At 42.0% G+C, this 18,683-nt stretch overlaps 3 protein-coding genes across 5 annotated transcripts; 1 reads left to right on the top strand and 2 right to left on the bottom strand.

Moving 5' to 3' along the window:
* Positions 1–2,743: 2,743 nt before the first annotated feature.
* On the top strand, positions 2,744–5,740 carry LOC120049632. The gene is made up of 3 exons (XM_038995950.1): positions 2,744–3,454; positions 3,654–3,744; positions 5,534–5,740. Exons 1-3 carry the CDS (start codon positions 3,020–3,022, stop codon positions 5,683–5,685), a joined length of 678 nt encoding a protein of 225 aa, XP_038851878.1. The 5' UTR covers positions 2,744–3,019; the 3' UTR covers positions 5,686–5,740.
* Positions 5,741–6,757: 1,017 nt separating this feature from the next.
* Positions 6,758–9,457, bottom strand: LOC120049631 (ceramide-1-phosphate transfer protein-like). 2 transcript variants are annotated; one of them, XM_038995949.1, is made up of 5 exons: positions 9,139–9,457; positions 8,967–9,032; positions 7,931–8,148; positions 7,424–7,792; positions 6,758–7,216 (listed from the first exon to the last, which is right to left on the bottom strand). In XM_038995949.1, exons 1-5 carry the CDS (start codon positions 9,211–9,213, stop codon positions 6,988–6,990), a joined length of 957 nt encoding a protein of 318 aa, XP_038851877.1. In that variant the 5' UTR covers positions 9,214–9,457; the 3' UTR covers positions 6,758–6,987. The 2 variants fall into 2 exon arrangements, with proteins under 2 accessions (XP_038851877.1, XP_038851876.1); XM_038995948.1 differs by having other exon boundaries at positions 8,967–9,037; positions 9,139–9,452.
* Positions 9,458–9,718: 261 nt separating this feature from the next.
* LOC120049630 (extensin-like) lies at positions 9,719–18,369 on the bottom strand. 2 transcript variants are annotated; one of them, XM_038995946.1, is made up of 5 exons: positions 17,884–18,368; positions 17,395–17,448; positions 15,662–16,676; positions 10,821–10,957; positions 9,719–10,269 (listed from the first exon to the last, which is right to left on the bottom strand). In XM_038995946.1, the coding sequence occupies exons 2-5, from the start codon at positions 17,407–17,409 to the stop codon at positions 10,156–10,158; spliced, it is 1,281 nt and encodes a 426-aa protein (XP_038851874.1). In that variant the 5' UTR covers positions 17,410–17,448; positions 17,884–18,368; the 3' UTR covers positions 9,719–10,155. The 2 variants fall into 2 exon arrangements, with proteins under 2 accessions (XP_038851874.1, XP_038851875.1); XM_038995947.1 differs by lacking the exon at positions 17,395–17,448 and having other exon boundaries at positions 17,884–18,369.
* Between the last annotated feature and the right edge of the window lie 314 nt (positions 18,370–18,683).

The following is an 18,683-nucleotide window of genomic DNA, read 5'->3' as shown; positions in this document are numbered from 1 at the left end:
GCGGCTGGCTTCCGGGTTGGAGGCGCGCTGTGTTAAGAAGCAGTGCGGCTTGGTTGGGTTGTGTTTCGGAGGACGCATGGCTTTCGACCTTCGTCTCTCCCGAGCCCGTACGGGAGTTGTAGCGATGAGACAAGATAGTAATTACTAGCAATTGGATACCACGAGAATTGGGGAGAAAATGGGGTAAAATTAAAATTAAAATAAAAAACTGTGTGCCTGACCTGACTGATCTTGGCACCGTATACATACTAAATTCAAGCCAACTTTTTCATACATTACACAGCATATGACACTTCTAAGAATGAAAAGCTAATGAACGACTGTTTTTATGGTAAAGTAAGAAGGCAGACACCACATCTTTAGAGAACTAAATATTATAATTATTGTGATTTAGGTGAATTTAAAGTATTTATTTTTAGAGATCAATATGTAAACATTAGCCAAGATTGATAAATTCTTGTGTTTGTTTTGAAGTTCCCAGACATCATTGCAGAGGGCACATTGAGGAGATGCTCGACTGACAGATCCTCTGAATGCCCTCTTTGGGATCACAGAGGCCACAATTCTCCAAACGCTGGGTGATCAATCCTGCTCTTCTGGCTCACCTGGATTGACCAGATCTGTGGTCAGAGATGTCGTGAGTCAGGTGAACTCTGACATCTCACTGATCATCTCCTGTTCCAGCTCAGGTAAATCAAGACCAGTGTTGTGTGACACTGGCAGGCGATATACCATGCAGGCCAAGTTGTGCCAAGTTGCGGAGGTTTGGAGTCACTGGACAGGCTGCGCCTCAAGCCAAAACCAATCCATCTAAGGAGAATGTGGACATTGAGGCTTCCCTTGCACCATTGACAGAAGAGGTCATGGCTGTTATGGTCAACTCCAGAGAATGCCAGGGAGGAGAGCAAGGAACAATGGATGTGCTTCGAGAAATAACACACAAAGTAAAGTTTTGGCTTCAAGGGATAGTGTTGGTGGTCTTCTGGAAGACTCCCTAGCAGAGAAAAAATATCTGAAAGAGACTGTATCCTCTGGCAACATGGTGAGTTCAAACATCCTCATACTTTCACCTTCTGAGAAAAAGCTTAGATCTCCTGTAATGTCAACCATTGAGAAATTCTCCAGTGGTGAATTGAAGTCAGAAGCCACTAACGCTATTAGCGAAGTGCTCATTAGGTCTAGCAGAAGTCTATCTGCACAAATGTCTGCTTGCACACCTGAGCATTCAAGTAATCTGGCCAGTGAAAGGAATCTGCCAGCTATGCCAGAACTTTTAACAACTACAATTAATGTAGGTTCTGAAGCCTCTGAAATGATGGATTCCTTTCTGAGCGATATGACATGTATCGCACAATCAGATTTCACAAAAATGAAAGCTCTACCCGTGGCCCTTAACCTTTCTAAAAGGTTGCAGAATACGCTGAGGGGATTTTACTCTCGACTTTTGGCCCCTAACAGCTCAGATCGAGACAAATAGGAGAATCTAGAGCAAGCTAAAAACATTTCTGCTCCTACTTTGATCCAAAAGTAATTTGGATCCAACAAGAGTGAGCGTATGCTTCCAGGGGTCATCTCACCAGGAGAAGTGGCTCTTCATAGACATCAGAGCGAAAGCTCCAGACCTATGATGGCTTTTAGCCCTCAGATCATTCAGCTTCACCTCGAGTCTACCACTAAGGAGGTTGTGAGCACAATTGTGTCATGTTACAAGCCAGAAGTTCCTGAGGAAGTATTGACATATTCAGATGAAAAGATGTCATCGGATACGTCCCTTTTGGCTACTGAGTTTGTGGACCACGTCATAGCTTGGTTAAAGGTCATCTCTGCCGCAAGTTCTGCAACTTCTTCATCAGAGAGTTTGTGCGTTTCTCCTAATGCATTAATTTGCGAACTCTCCAGTGAAATGTTTCAGACACAGGCTGTGAAACGAGTGAAACAAGTCCTAATTAAATCTGTCAGGTGTTTTCCAACTCAGGAAGTTCCAGCATATCAGAGTCCCACACTAGTCGGGTCAGTCAATCAGATTTGGCATTCAACAGGATTCCTCCTCAACTTCCTTTATGAGCAAGGACTCATCTACTTTTGGTGTTGTTGCAGCCGTTGTGAAAGACATGAAGAGCCTGTTGCAGACCACCGAATCAACTGATAGTCTACAGCCAACTGATTCTGCCCTTCTACATGGTACCACAAGTTATTCTGAAACTTCAAGCAAGAGCTGGCAAAGTGGTGTTGCCATTTCTGACTTTAAACTTTGGTCTACAGCACAGACTATTTATAGGCACCTGCGGAACAACCTGAGAGAGTTTTTCATCCGGCATCATCAACCAGATGTAAAAACCACGGATGCTACCCTGACGCAAGCCAAGAAAAGCAGCAGTCAAATCTTGCTTGCCATCCAAGAGGACATGACCAGATCGGAGGAATTGATGACCTCACGGGAGCTGGTGCAACTCCATGACATTGTGGGAACGATGCTGGAGGGTGTGGAGACAGTTTGCAGTGAGGATGATACAGAGCAGGAGTGGCAAGAGCTTCAAAGGCCTTCAACTTCTTTATCTACTGCTTCTAAAGGCTCAAGGTCTCAGAGATTGAACAATACTCACACTCTCCCAGGAACTCCAATGTCAACTGAGTTACTGGACAGTAGCTTCCTTGTCATTAGAAGCACATGTATTGATGCAAGAGATGATATTACATTCGGGGCCTCATTGAGTGGCCTAGGAAAAACCCTGAATGGTGTGGTGAGCTTTATCATTGAACATCTTGATCCTGAAGTGATGCAGCAGATCACTTCTCCAGACTCTGATCTACATCACTAGAAGAACTTATCTCAAAGGAGAAGATTCACTCATTGTGCCATGACCTTGCTGCTCAACTTGAGAGCCTCATTCGGGCGCAGAACAGCATCCCACTAATCAAATCGGTGGCAGTCGCTAAGTGTGTCTCTGACACAGTTTTGCTTAACCTTGCAAGGAGGGAAAACCAAGTGGGGAAACCCTTCTCCTCCAAACTCATCTACATGTTCGCTGAGGAATTAGTGAAGCAATTGCTGCTTCCTTTGATCTTCCCTCCTTCATTGTGGGGCTTGGATCAGGAAGTCTCCCTTTACGATGTTCTGTCGAGCACATCTAGTCACCGCAGCTCAAGTTCCACTACTTCTCGAGTGACTGTACTTGATGGTAGTAGCTCTCTGGTGTCTTCTAGTTCTTCGCAGATTTACGATGACACAGTGAATCTGTTCACAAGCGCGATCTGTCACCAAGTGATGGACAACATTTCTGGAGCCTCTAGTCACACAGTGGAGGACAACATCCATGACAGAGAGGCATCCATCATTGCTACTGGGTCTGTGGAGCAGGCCCAGAGTGATTCCAATTCTCCTCAGGCTGTGAAACAAGGCAAATGGATGTTCAGATTCCTCCCAAAGATTTCCAAGTTCAGACTCAACCTCAAGGTAAACCAGAAATGGGTCTAAGTGAAATGTTATTATTGAGTTTTGCTGTAATGTTTTGGTGTTTATTACTTGCTGTTTGGTATCTTACTACACAATATGAAAACCTCTCAATGGTATTACTTTATACTTGTTGCTGTTGAATAAATTATGTAGTTTTAAGAATTACATTCAGTAAGACATTTTATTTTGAAACAATAAGTGCTTCAGGCGGCGCAACAAAAAGGAGGTACAGCCCTCAGAGGAATTCCAGGACCAGATTAAGGTTCCCCGGGAAGAGGACCATTGCATACGTAAGTCTAACTGCTATTTATTATTTTATCACAGTTTTTTTTATATACAGTGGGCTCCAAAATTACTGGCACCCCTGACTGGCAATGCACAAATAATGCTTAAACAAATATAAACAATATAAATATAGAGATAAACTCAAAATACCAACATGTGAGAAATACAATACTTTATTAATGTTTCAATGGAACCAACCAAAATAATTTATTGATTTAATTAAAAATCAATGTCCTCCAAATCAAGGTTTCACAATTAATGGCACCCTTAAAGATTATTGTAAATAACATCTACCAAAATTTAACCACAAATTAAATTCCACTTATTTAAGTTTATCTAAGTCTTAAGGAACTATATTGAGCCATTACATCACTTCCTGTTTCACTAGGGTATAAAAATGAGGTAACACACATGCAATATCCCACTGTCATCCAACACCATGAAGAAAACAAAAGAACTGGCAGTTAAAAAGAGACAGATGGTCATAGACCTTCATAAATCTGGTAATGGCTACAAGAAGATTGAATATACCACTGAGCACTGTCAGGGCAATTATTTAAAAATGCAAAAGATATGGAACAGTTGAAAACCTCACGGGTAGAGGACGCAAATGCATTTTGCCTCCCATGATAGGGAGGATGGTGAGAGAAGCAACAAAATCCCCAAGAATCACTGTGAAAGAATTGCAGGCCATGGTGGCGTCTTGGGGTCACCAGGTTTCAAAAAGCACCATCAGACGCCACCTCCACAACCACAGGCTTTTTGGAAGGGTTTCCAGAAGAAAGCCCTTTCTGACCACAAGACATAGACGCAAGCGCTTGGAGTTTGCCAAATGTCATTTAAATTATGACTGGAAGAAGGTGCTCTGGTCAGATAAGACCAAAATTGAAAGTTTTTGTCAGATACAGCATCGGCATGTTTGGCGTTGAAACAGAGATGCATACAAGGAGAGGTACCTCATACCCACGGTGAAATATGGAGGGGTGTCAGTGATGTTTTGGGGCTGTTATAATTCCAGAGGTCCAGGGGCACTGGTTAAGATTGATGGCATAATGAATTCCACCAAGTATCAGGCAATTTTGGCTGACAATCTGGTTGCCTCTGCCAGAAGGCTGGGACTTGGCCGTAGTTGGACTTTCCAAAAAGACAATGACCCGAAACATACCTTAAGATCCACACAGAAATGGTTCTCTGACAACAAAATCAATGTTCTGCCATGGCCATCTCAGTCGCCGGACCTCAATCCAATCAAAAACCTGTGGGCTGAGTGGAAGAGGGCAGTTGATAAGCGCAAACCCAAGAATGTGAAGGATCTTGAAAGGATCTGAATAGAGGAATGGTTCAAAATCCCTCCAAATGTGTTCCTTAACCTTGTCAAACATTACAGGAAAAGACTCCATGCTGTTATCCTTGCCAGAGGTGGTTGCAGTAAGTACTAAATGAGGAGTGCCAATAATTATGAAACCTTGATTTTGGTTCAATTTATTTTGTATTAAATAGTTGTATGATTTTGGTTGGTTCCGTTGAAACATTAATAAAGTACAGTATTTCTCACATGTTGGTATTTTGAGTTTATCTCTATAATTATATTGTTTATATTTTTTTAAGTATTGTTTGTGCATTGCCAGTCAGGGGTGCCAGTAATTTTGGAGCCCACTATATATAAACGGCATAATATTTCACTGTCCCACAACATTAGCAACATGAAAGGATGCACACACAATCATTTTAAAACCTAAAGTCCATGTAGGCTTGTTGACTGAAGTTCATGCCAACTTTCCCTTCGGTCTCCAGCACCCAACATAGTGCCAAAGGCTGTCATGGCTCCACTTCAAGAGAGTTGTCTCTCCACTTCTCAACCCAAGGAGAAGAAACACAAACCCTCAATCTTTGTCAGGATGTTCTCGGCCATCAACAAAGGCTTTTGGAGCACCTTAAAATGTTAATCTAACAAGTAACAATTGTTAAAACAAGTAACAGCACTTAATTAAGAAAATAAAGATTTACTGCATTCAAGTAATTTCCATTGTAATCATTTCATGTCGTTTTTCACAAAAAGACACTGTAAAATGAAATGTAACTCACTTGGTGAAATGTATTTCATAACAGATTATTCATGCTGCTTTGTGATTGCCACTAGAGCATTAGGAGGCTCTGACTGTGAAAGTAGTTCACTAATCAGATGCTCAACAAATACGCTGTTTATTTATCAGTTTGCATTTGGTTCAGCATTGTCAATATTGAGTGAACACTGTAAATAAGGTTTCAGTAAACTACTTACTTCAGTTGATTGAAAAACTATTGGTATAATATGGACCTCGAGGGGACCTGTAACATCAAGCATTTGAGAGATCTAGGATAAATACACATAGAATATACAGCAACATATGCACTGTAGCCTACATAAAAAATGGCCACCTCTGAAAAAGAATACACGATAACAAAGGGAAAGAACAGGTTGAGAAATTATTCTGAAAACAATGTATGGCCTATCACATGCTGCCTTCAGAGGTAAAGTCTCACTGGAGTTACAGATTAATTTTCAACATCATAGGATTGGGGGAAAATAACTTTGAATTCTAGAAATAACTGAATCTGTAAAAGTCAATCCTCTGCTATTCAAAGAAAAGGAAAACCTCACAGAATAGTAAGGTATGGTAAACCATAACCTCAAATTATATCTAGACTACAGAGAGCTCAATCTGTGAGAGCCAATCCTCTGGGGGTCACAGAAGAAGGAAATAAACAATTCTGATAAACAATTCACATAATAGTAGGGTAAAGCATCACTGACATAGGTCTCTAGTCTAACTCACATAACTCAGCTGTGGTCTTAAAGCAATGAAGCCAGAACCCAGGATAGAGGGGCTGCGTGAATCTGGTCTGGACACTGTGGAGGAGGGTCATTTTGTCAGAGACACTGCAGAAGGACAGAGTGCCCGCCTGGGGATCCAGGTACTTATTCTAGTTCTGTGATTTACAGCAGTAGACACACACACAGAAGAACAACTACAGACATGTGAATAAATAACATGTTTATTCACTCCTTTCACTGACACAAAGCAGGTATTCCAAGGTTATCATTAGTTATATGGGCTTTTCTACATATACAGTTGTTAACAGGCTTATACGGTAGGCCTAACTAACTGAGTTGCTGTGTGTTTCTACAGTCTTTCTAACACGTGTCTTTATAGTCTGTGCAGGCTATGTGTGCTGGCGTACGTGTCTGTCTGTCTGTCTGTGTCTTTCTATGGCAGCTCCATCATGTTGTGTTCTTCCAGTATGCTCTGTGTGCGTGTGTATACCTCTCTCATAACGTCTACAACAATGTTGAGCACCGGCCCAACCTCCTCCTCTTTTCTCACACAAACTATATCCAGGAACACGCTTCTGTCTGGCAGCGCTACAAACACCAGCTCAGCCGCGCTGCGGATCAACCAGGGGTGATGGGGGGCCAGGGCCACGGTGTACGCATCCCTAGGGAACAGGGGCAAGGTTAGGGTTAGTGTGTGCGTGTGTGTGCATGAGTGAGAGAGCAGGCATCTGTGCCCACGGTACTGGCAAGCTGGCATGGCCATCAGGCTATGGGTAGTGTGAGACTTGGTCTTCAATAATTTAGTGAAATTGTGAAGTAACCTTTTGAGTGTGTGTGCAAGTGTGTGTATGCTTTCTGTCTAAAGATACCTGCAGAGCTCCCCAGGGGTGCGGTAAACCCCCTGTGCGTCCGGTCCCTCCCCCAGGCCCTGCAGTAGCAGCAGGATCCAGAGCAGCGAACGGTGGAGCCGCAGCAGATTTCTGCAGCCGGAGCGCGTCCGCACACTGAAGTTCACCAAGCCCCTTTGCAGCTCCGACTCCACCATGGAACGCACTGAACTGTAGGCCGCTGGGCCTTGTAGTCCTGATGTGAGAGTTTGTAGTCCAGAGTGTCCTTCTACTGGACTACGTTTCTCAAGGTCCTCTTTCTCCTGCTGGGCCAGCTCTCTGATGACAGCGATCTTATCGTTGACCTTCTGAGAGAAAAAACTGACCAGAGGTCCGAGAGATTCCATAAACCTAGAGAGAGAGGAGTGGGGAATCAATGTAGAGCCCTTCACCTAACAACTCCTTACTGCATCATTCATGGCAAGTTTAAAAGTTGTTCCCCTTATAAACACTCTCACACACACACACACAGACACACACACACCATACTTGATGAGTTCGTCCCAGCTGTAGAGGTAGTGTTCCAGCAGAACATCATCAGAGTGCGTAGCCATGGAAGAGGTCAGGTGGGACATGAGACGCCACACCTGGAACTGTTGACCTTGACACACCTGGAGAGGGGGCACAGAACCTAACACTACACCCCTCTCACCCTGCTGTCCCCCACTCTGCACCCCTCCTGGATGAGGAATAACAGGGCTCTCCGGCTGGAACAAGGGAGAGAGGCAGAGAAGATGAATGCACAAAACGAGAGGTATCATCTACACTACATGACCAAAAGTATGTGAACACCCTTTCAAATTAGTCAATTCAGCTATTTCAGGCACACCCGTTGCTGACAGGTGTATAAACTGAGCACACAGCCATGCAATCTCCATAGACAAACACTGACAGTAAAGCTGCCCTGGTCAACTGTAAGTGATGTTATTGTGAAGTGGAAACTTTCAGGAGCAACAACGGCTCAGCCGTGAAGTGGTAGGCCACACAAGCTCACAGAACGGGACAGCGGAGTGCTGAAAAATTGTCTGTCCTCGGTTGCAACACTCACTCCCACGTTCTAAACTGCCTCTGGAAGCAACGTCAGCACAAGAACTGTTTCGTTGGGAGTGCCATGAAATGGGTTTCCATGGCTGAGCAGCCGCACACACGCCTAAGATCACCATTGGAATGCCGACTGCAAGCCAGGCCTAATCACCCAACATCAGTACTCGACCTCACTAATGCTCTTATGGCTGAATGGAAGCAAGTCCCAGAAGCAATGTTCCAACATCTAGTAGAAATCCTTCCCAGAAGAGTGGAGGCTGTTATTGCAGCAAAGGGGGGGACCAACTCCACATTAATGCCCATGATTTTGGAATGAGATGTTCGACGAGCAGGTGTCCAAATACTGTGACACCTTTAATATATCTTTATTATATATTAAAATCTTTCACTTGGTTTCACACTACAATATAAATTATAGAACAACTAACTAACTGTTAAGACATTTCCCTACAGGCTAAATTGTGTGTGTGTGTTTACTCACTGTTGGAAGGTAGAAATTGAAACTCAGACAGGGGTGCCAGGAGGTCTCACAATCACCCATTGCAACCTGAGCTGAGAGCGAGAGAGACACGTGTACAGTTTGTCACAATATACACACACAGCCACACAGAGAACAGTATCAGCTAAACCCTATGGTTAAAGTGGAAACTCACGGAGCCAGAAGGAACTGAGGAAGAGCAGCAGAGCCATGATGGAGGCTGGCAGCAGGTAGCGTTGCAGTCGCCCATTAATGCCCATCTTGTCTACACAAACAGGTACTGTCCTGAACAGACACTGTCCTGAACACAGACACACTCAGTAGACCACCCCTCACATACTGGTAGGTAACCTCGTCCCCAGGCTATTCGCGACAGAGAGATCCGGCTGGGGAATACGACTAACTAGTAGTAAACGGCTATAGTAAAGAAACACTTCCTATTTAAGCCACACCTCCTGGAACACTCTGTACTTAACCTTTAACCTTTGGCTCTTATCTCAACCACTGTTTCATCAGCCCTCTATCAACGCACACACACACACACAGTCCCTGTATCTCATGAGGTCTCTAGACTCTGACCATGGGTTGGATCTTATCAGTGAAGTCACACACACACACGCACACACACACACACACACACACACACACACACACACACACACACACACACACACACACACACACACACACACACACACACACACACACACACACACACACACACACACACACACACACAGAGACAAACAAGTGTGTTATGATACATTTGATCATTTATTTTTACAGAGACCTGCTTCACCTCACCACATTGCTTTTAAATCAAATCAAATCAATTTATATAGCCCTTCTTACATCAGCTGATATCTCAAAGTGCTGTACAGAAACCCAGCTTAAAACCCCAAACAGCAAGCAATGCAGGTGTAGAAGCACGTCCATGTCTTACATGAAGAGGTACAGTGTGTGTGTTTTACAGTGTGTGTGTGTTACAGTGTGTGTGTAAGTCTGTCGGTGGGTTGGCATTGTGTCTATGATGTTAGTGTGTTGGCAATGGCACATGGCAGTATAGATAGTGTTTGATAATGTGTCATTCAGTTCTCAACTCCACAGGGGGAGGGCCACAGGACTGCTGGTTTTCATTCATTTCAATTACATTATACAGTAGCTGGGGTCATCAGAGGCACTTTAGCTTAGTCTAACGCTTTGTCCCATTAGACAGCCTGGGACCTGCCTGTCCTCTCCTATTGGCCATGGAGTCTGAGCGGAGTGTCTGGTTGGCTGCTCCTGAGGCAGTGGCAGGGCTAGGATTCTGGAGCACAGAGAGAGAGTCAGGAAGAGTTTATATACACCACAGTAGATCAATTCTCACATCTTGCCCCAAATACTTTCTGTCCTCCCGCCTTCCAGAGAAGACCGTGGTGTGACACACACACACACACCTTACCGTTATGCCTCTGCCCCATCCAGAGAAGACAGTGGTGTGACACACACACACACACCTTACCGTTATGTCCCTGCCCCGTCCAGAGAAGACAGTGGTGTGACACACACACCTTACCGTTATGTCCCTGCCCCGTCCAGAGAAGACAGTGGTGTGACACACACACACACCTTACCGTTATGCCCCTGCCCCGTCCTGAGAAGACCGTGGTGTGATACAAACACACCTTACCGTTATGCCCCTGCCCCGTCCAGAGAAGACAGTGGTGTGACACACACACACACCTTACCGTTATGCCCCTGCCCCGTCCAGAGAAGACAGTGGTGTAACACACACACACACACACACACACACCTCACCGTTATGCCCCTGCCCCGTCCAGAGAAGACAGTGGTGTAACACACACACACACACCTCACCGTTATGCCCCTGCCCCGTCCAGAGAAGACAGTGGTGAGTCCTTTAGAGACAGAGACGTGGTTCATAGGACGGGACTGAGATTGACACAGCTCAGTTAGTAGCTCAGGACTGGAGAGAGACAGGAGAGTAGTGCAACCTACACACACACACACACACACACAAATGTTATTGTACACCACTACGTTACACACAGCAGCTCGACTGGAGACACACACACACACACATTACTACTGTACTAGTATACCATAACTACACTACTACTAGCAGTATACTATAATGGCACTACTACTGTTAGTATACTGTAACTACACTACTAGTCAGTGGTGGAAAACGTACCCAATTGTCATACTTGAGTAAAAGTAAAGATACCTTAAGAAAATTACTCTAAGGTATCTTTGTGAAAGTCACCCAGTAAAATACTACTTGATTAAAAGTCTAAAAGCATTTGGTTTTAAATATTCTAAAGTATCAAAACTAAATGTAATTGTTAAAATATACTTAAGTATTGAAAGTAAAAGCATAAATCATTTCAAATTCCTTATATTAAGCAAACCAGACGGCACCATTTTCTTGTTTTTTTATTTACGGATAGCCAGGGGCACGCTCCAACACTCAGACATCATTTACAAACTAAGCTTTTGTGTTTAGTAAGTCCGCAAGATCAGAGGCAACAGGGATGACCATGGATGTTCTCTTGATAAGTGCATGAATTGGACAATTTTCCTGTTTTGCTAAGCATTCAAAATGTAACGAGTACTTTTGGGTTTCAGAGAAAACGTATTGAGTAAAAAGTACATTATTTTCTTTAGGAATGTAGTGAAGTAAAAGTAGTCAAAAATATAAATAGTAAAGTAAAGTTTAGATACCTAAAAAAATACTTAAGTAGTACTTTCAAGTATTTTTACTGAAGTACTTTACACCACTGCTACTAGTATACTATGACTACACTACTACTACTACTAGTATACTATAGCCACACTACTACTGCCAGTACTACTACTATTAGTATACTATTACTACACTACGAACACTAGTGTACCATAACCACACTACTACTGGAATATTATAACTACACTGCTACTACTAGTATACTACAACTACACCACAACTACTACTAGTATACTATAACTACACTACTATTGCTAGTGTACTAGTGTACTATAACTACACTTCTACTAGTGTACTATAACTACACTATTACTAATAGTGTACTATAACTACACTGACTGCCAGTGTACTATAATGTCACTACCACTAGTGTACTATAACTACACTACTACTACTAGTGTACTATAACTACACTACTACTACTAGTGTACTATAACTACACTACTACTACTAGTGTACTATAACTACACTACTACTACTAGTGTACTATAATGACACTACTACTAGTATACTATAACAACACAAGTATTACTAGTATACTATAACGACACTACTATAACTAGTACACTAACTACATTACCACTACTAGTATACTATGACGACACTTCTACTACTAGTATACTATAACGACACCACTGCTACTAGTGTACTATATATACACACTACTACTACTAGTGTACTATATATACACTACGACCAGAATACTATAAGTACACTACTAATACTAGTATACTATAACTACACAACTAATACTAGTGTACTACAACTACACAACTACTATAATATACCTACACTACTACTAGCATACTGTAACCCCACTACTACCACGAGTATACTAAAACTACACTTCTACTAGTATACTATAACTACACTACTACTAGTAGTATACTATACCGACACACCTACTACTAGTATACTATAACTACACTACTACTACTAGTATACTATACCGGCACTACGACCACTAGTATACTATAACTACAATTCTACTACTAGTGTACTGTAACGACACTAGTATTACTAGTATAGTATAACTACACTACTACTACACTATAACTACACTTCCACTATATACAATAACTACACTACCACTAGTATAACATAACTACACTACTACTAGTATAACATAACTACACTATGACTAGTATACTATAATTACATTACTACTACTAGTATACTACACTTCTACTACTAGAATACTGTAACGACACTACTACTAGTAGTATACTATAACGGCACTACTGCTAGTTGTATACTATAACGACACTACTGCTAGTACTAGTATACTATAACTATACTACTACGGGTATACTACAGCTGCACTACTACTACACTATAACTACACTTCTACTAGTGTACTAGAACTACACTTCTACTAGTAATGTACTATAACGACACTACTACTAGTATACCATATCGACACTACTACTACTAGTAGTATACTATAACGACACTACTACTACCAGTGTACTACAACGACACTACTACTAGTATACTATAACACTAGTATTACTAGTATACTATAACGACACTACTGCTACCAGAGTACTATAACCACACTACTACTACTAGTATACTATACTACTACTGGTATACTACAGTTACACCACTACTACTACTGCTATACTATAACTACACTTCTACTAGTATATTATAACTACACTTCTAATAGTATACTGTAACTACACTTCTACTACTAGTGTACTATAACGATACGACTACTACTTGTGTACTATAACGACACTAGTATTACTAGTATACTATAATGACACTACTATTACTAGTATAGTATAACTACACTACTACACTATAACTACACTGCCACTATATACAATAACTACACTACTACTAGTATAACATAGCTACACTACTACTAGTATAACATAGCTACACTACTACTAGTATAACATAACGACACTACTACTAGTATACTATATCGACACTACTATTACTAGTATACTATAACGGCACTACTACTACTAGTGTACTATAACGACACTACTACTAGTATACTATAACACTAGTATTACTAGTATACTATAATGACAAGTATAACTAGTATACTATAACTACACTAATACTACTAGTATACTATAACTACACTAATACTACTAGTATACTATAACTACACTACCACTCGTACTATATACAATAACTACACTGCTACTAGTATACCATAACTACATTACCACTACTAGTATACGATAACAACATTACTACTACTAGTATACTATAACGACATTTCTACTACTAGTATTCTGTAACGACACTACTACTAGTAGTATACTATAACGACACTACTGCTACTAGTGTACTATATATATACACACGACTAATACTAGTGTACTATATATACACTACCAGTATACGATAACTACACTACTACTTCTAGTATACTATAACTATACCACTACGGGTATACTACAGCTACACCACTACTACTACTACCAGAGCACTATAACTACACTACTAATACTAGTATAATATAGCTACACTGCTAATACTCGTGTACTACAACTACACAACTACTAGTATACTATACCTACACTACTACCAGCATACTATAACTCCACTACAAGTATACTAAAACCACACTACTACTAGTATACTAAAACGACATTACCACTAGTATACTATAACGCCACTACTACTGATAATATACTATAACGACACTACTTCTGCAGGTATACTATAACGACACTACTACTTTTAGTATACTATAACGATACTACTACTGCTAGAATACTATAACGACACTACTACTCGTATACTAAAACGACACTACTACTCGTATACTAAAACGACACTACTACTATTATACTAAAACGACACTACTACTAGTATACTATAACGACACTACTTCTGCAGGTATACTATAACGACACTACTACTTTTAGTATACTATAACGATACTAATACTGCTAGAATACTATAACGACACTACTACTAGTATACTAAAAACACACTACTACTAGTATACTAAAACGACACTACTACTAGTATACTATAACAACACTACTACTAGTATACTATAACGACACTCCTACTATTAGACTGTAAGTACATTACTAGTAGTACACTACAACTACACTACTACTACTACTTGTATACTATAACTACACTATTGACAGTAAACTACACATTCACTACTAGTAGTATTCTATAACGACACTGCTACCACTACTAGTATACTATAACGACACTACTACCACACTATAACTCCATTACTATTACTAGTATACTATACCTCCATTACTACCACTGGTATACTATAACACATTACTACTACTGGTATACTATAACACCACTACTACTACTAGTATACTGTAACGACACTACTACTGGTAGTTTACTATAACTACACTACTTTTACTATAACTACACTACTACTACTACTGGTAGTTTACTATAACGACACTACTACTACTCTAACGACACTACTACTACTCTATAACGACACTACTACTACTCTATAACGACACTACTACTAGTAGTATACCATAACGACACTACTACTACTCTATAACGACACTACTACTAGTAGTATGCTATAACGACACTACTACTAGTAGTATGCAATAATGACACTACAATTAGTAGTATGCAATGACACTACAATTAGTAGTATGCTATAACGACACTACTACTAGTAGTATGCTATAACGACACTACAATTAGTAGTATGCTATAACGACACTACTACTACTAGTATGCAATAATGACACTACTACTACTAGTATACTATAACGACACTACTACTACTAGTATACTATACTGACACTACTACTAGTATACTATACGACAATACTACTCGCATACTATACCGACATTACTACTAGTATACTATAACGACACTACTACTACTACTATTCAGTAGCTGAAAACTGGAGAGAGACAAGCATCACATGACTTTACTATCAGTACTAGACCATGGCACTGCTTCAAAACTCACCCTCTTTAGTGGGCATGGAGAGGGACAGGGGCTGTGGGGGGGAGGTAAGGGTGGAGGTGGTGATGGAGGTAAAGGGGGAGACCAGGGTGGAGCTGGGGGAGGTGAGGACATCGCTGGTGTCACAGGAGACAGTTCTCAGACCACGGCTAGCTCTCCTCAGAAACTCAGCCTGGAGCTGGGGACTGGACAGGGAGAGGGGTGGAGGAGGGGAGGAAAGAGGTGGAGGAGGGGAGGAAAGGGGGGGAGGAGGGGAGGAGAAGAGGGACACAGAGGGGGAGACAGAGGGAGAGAGTTGGTGGGGAAGGTTTTGGTGTCTAGCCGAATCGTTGTCGGGGGAAGCAGCTCTGGGAGCTCTTCTCAGAAACTCAGCCTGGAGCTGGGGACTGGACAGAGAGAGGGGTGGAGGAGGGGAGGAAAGAGTGGGAGGAGGGGAGGAGAAGGGGGAGACAGAGGGAGAGAGTTGGTGGGGAAGGTTTTGGTGTCTAGCCGAATCGTTGTCGGGGGAAGCAGCTCTGGGAGCTCTTCTCAGAAACTCAGCCTGGAGCTGGGGACTGGACAGAGAGAGGGGTGGAGGAGGGGAGGAAAGAGTGGGAGGAGGGGAGGAGAAGGGGGAGACAGAGGGAGAGGGTTGGTGGGGAAGGTTTTGGTGTCTAGCCGAATCGTTGTCAGGGGAAGCAGCTCTGGGAGCTCTCCTCAGAAACTCAGCCTGGAGCTGGGGACTGGACAGAGAGAGGGGTGGAGGAGGGGAGGAAAGAGTGGGAGGAGGGAAGGAGAAGGGGGAGACAGAGGGAGAGGGTTGGTGGGGAAGGTTTTGGTGTCTAGCCGAATCATTGTCAGGGGAAGCAGCTCTGGGAGCTCTCCTCAGAAACTCAGCCTGGAGCTGGTGACTGGACAGAGAGGGGGGGGGAGGAGGGGAGGAGGGCTGGAGGGGAAGGGTTTGGGGTCGAGCTGAATTCTGGGGCGAAAGTAATGTTGAAGATCTCATTGGAATGATGAGGACTTCTCCAACTGGATGCTGTAGGAGAGGACAAGAAAGAGAGAGACAGAAGAGAGAAAGAACGAGAGGTAGAGAGAGAGGGGGGTTGGTGTATGATCAGTGGTGGAAAAAGTACCCAATTGTCATACTTGAGTAAAAGTAAAGATACATTAATAGAAAATGACTCAAGTAAAAGTGAAAGTCACACAGTAAAATACTACTGGAGTAAAAGTCTAAAAGTATTTGGTTTTAAATATACTTAAGTATCAAAAGTAAATGTAACTGCTAAAATATACTTAAGTATTGAAAGTAAAAGTAAAAATAATTTCAAATTCCTTATATTTTGCAAACCAGATGGCACCATTTTCTTGTTTTTTTTAAGGATAGCCAGGGGCACACTCCAACACTTAGACATCATTTACAAACTAAGCATTTGTGTTTAGTGAGTCCGCCAGATCAGATAAGTGTATGAATTTGACCATTTTCCTGTCCTGCTAAGCATTCAAAATGTAACGAGTACTTTTGGGTTTCAGAGAAAATGTATGGAGTAAAAAGTACATTATTTTCTTTAGGAATGTAGTGTAGTAAAAGTAGTCAAAAATATATAAACAGTAAAGTACAGATACCCCAAAAAACTACTTAAGTAGTACTTCCAAGTATTTTTACTTAAGTACTTTACACCATTGGGTATGATGATCAGACGTTCTGCAACAGATACTGTTTCATTGAATCACAATAAAATATTCCGATATTTTACCTCTTTCCTCTCCATGGCAGCAGTAGTATCAATGGGGGTCTGGGCTATATAGCCCTGCACACAGAGAAACACACACACACAACATATTCACACAATCTGTGCAGTGTGCACACCTCTAATCCAATCGGTTTTGCGCTCCTCAGAGAACACAGAGCTTGGCCAATCAAGGGATGATGTCTATAGGCAGTGTTGAGAGGATTTTCAGCATCAAATAAATCATATAAAAAAGCGAAAATAAACATTAAAATAAAATCATGCTTCTCTGAGTGAAAACGGAGTTATTTGGCTTGGCTATACCCGTTTGAAATGGACGCCAGCTGTAGCCTAAAGTTTATTGTGCCTAATGATCACCGCGCATTGAAAGAGGGATTAATCTGCCCGCGGTCTCTGCCATCCCCCGATAGTGGTTTAGGGTTTGGGTAGGATAATCGGATCCAAGATCTGTGTTAAAAGGACGACCCATACACCCATTCATTCCAGTCTACTCACCTTGCGCGCTCCAGCGGTCGACTCGCTTGAAAGCTCGAGGCGCCCCCGTTCCGCTACAAGCTTTGCTTGACAGCTGCTCGCGCCACGTTCCTGGATTTCCGTACATACAACACTCCCTCACCGGGCAAAGTCTGCCGTGCGAACATTGACCGATTATTGTACCGAGCCTAGCGCAGTCATCCGCCATTTTCACAGCGCCCGATGCAAGCGCAGCTTTCACTCGTTGGTAGGAGCACTCAACCTCCCAGTTCTGTAAATGGGCTACAAACACACATACAGCCTACTCCGACGTCCTGTCTGTGCCAAATCAGGCGCTACCATCGCTCTCATCAACCGCTTGTCACTATAGTTAGCACAGCCACAAAGTCATAAACCCGCCTATTTCGACCATTTCTCTTCTTTAAACGATTTTAACCCTAATCCTACCCACACTACTGCTGACCTTATGCCTAACCATAAATTAAGAGAACAAAGCTCTTTATTTTTTTCTTTAAGTTTTACAATATAGCCAATTTTGACTTTGTGGCTGTGGTCACTAGTGGAACCCCCCCCAATATGCGTGCATTAATAATTAACGTCCCTTTACAGCTGAGGTTCAGGGGTTGTTGCCCATAATTACCACTTGACCCCTCTGCCCCCTTCCTCCAATATAATTATATAACCTATTCATAACATGCAATACATAAACATATAATCATATACTTTACCACTGGTAGACTTTAGTCAGTTATGCAGAAGGGTGTGTGTTGATGTCAGGATGTGTGTGAGCAGTGGTTTCAGAAAAAGAAAGTTGTTTTAAT

The sequence above is a fragment of the Salvelinus namaycush genome, chromosome 6, assembly GCF_016432855.1.
Source record: "Salvelinus namaycush isolate Seneca chromosome 6, SaNama_1.0, whole genome shotgun sequence".
NCBI classification, from domain to species: domain Eukaryota; kingdom Metazoa; phylum Chordata; class Actinopteri; order Salmoniformes; family Salmonidae; genus Salvelinus; species Salvelinus namaycush.
Note: the sequence above shows the minus strand (reverse complement) of the source record. Positions and strands in the feature narration are given on the sequence as shown.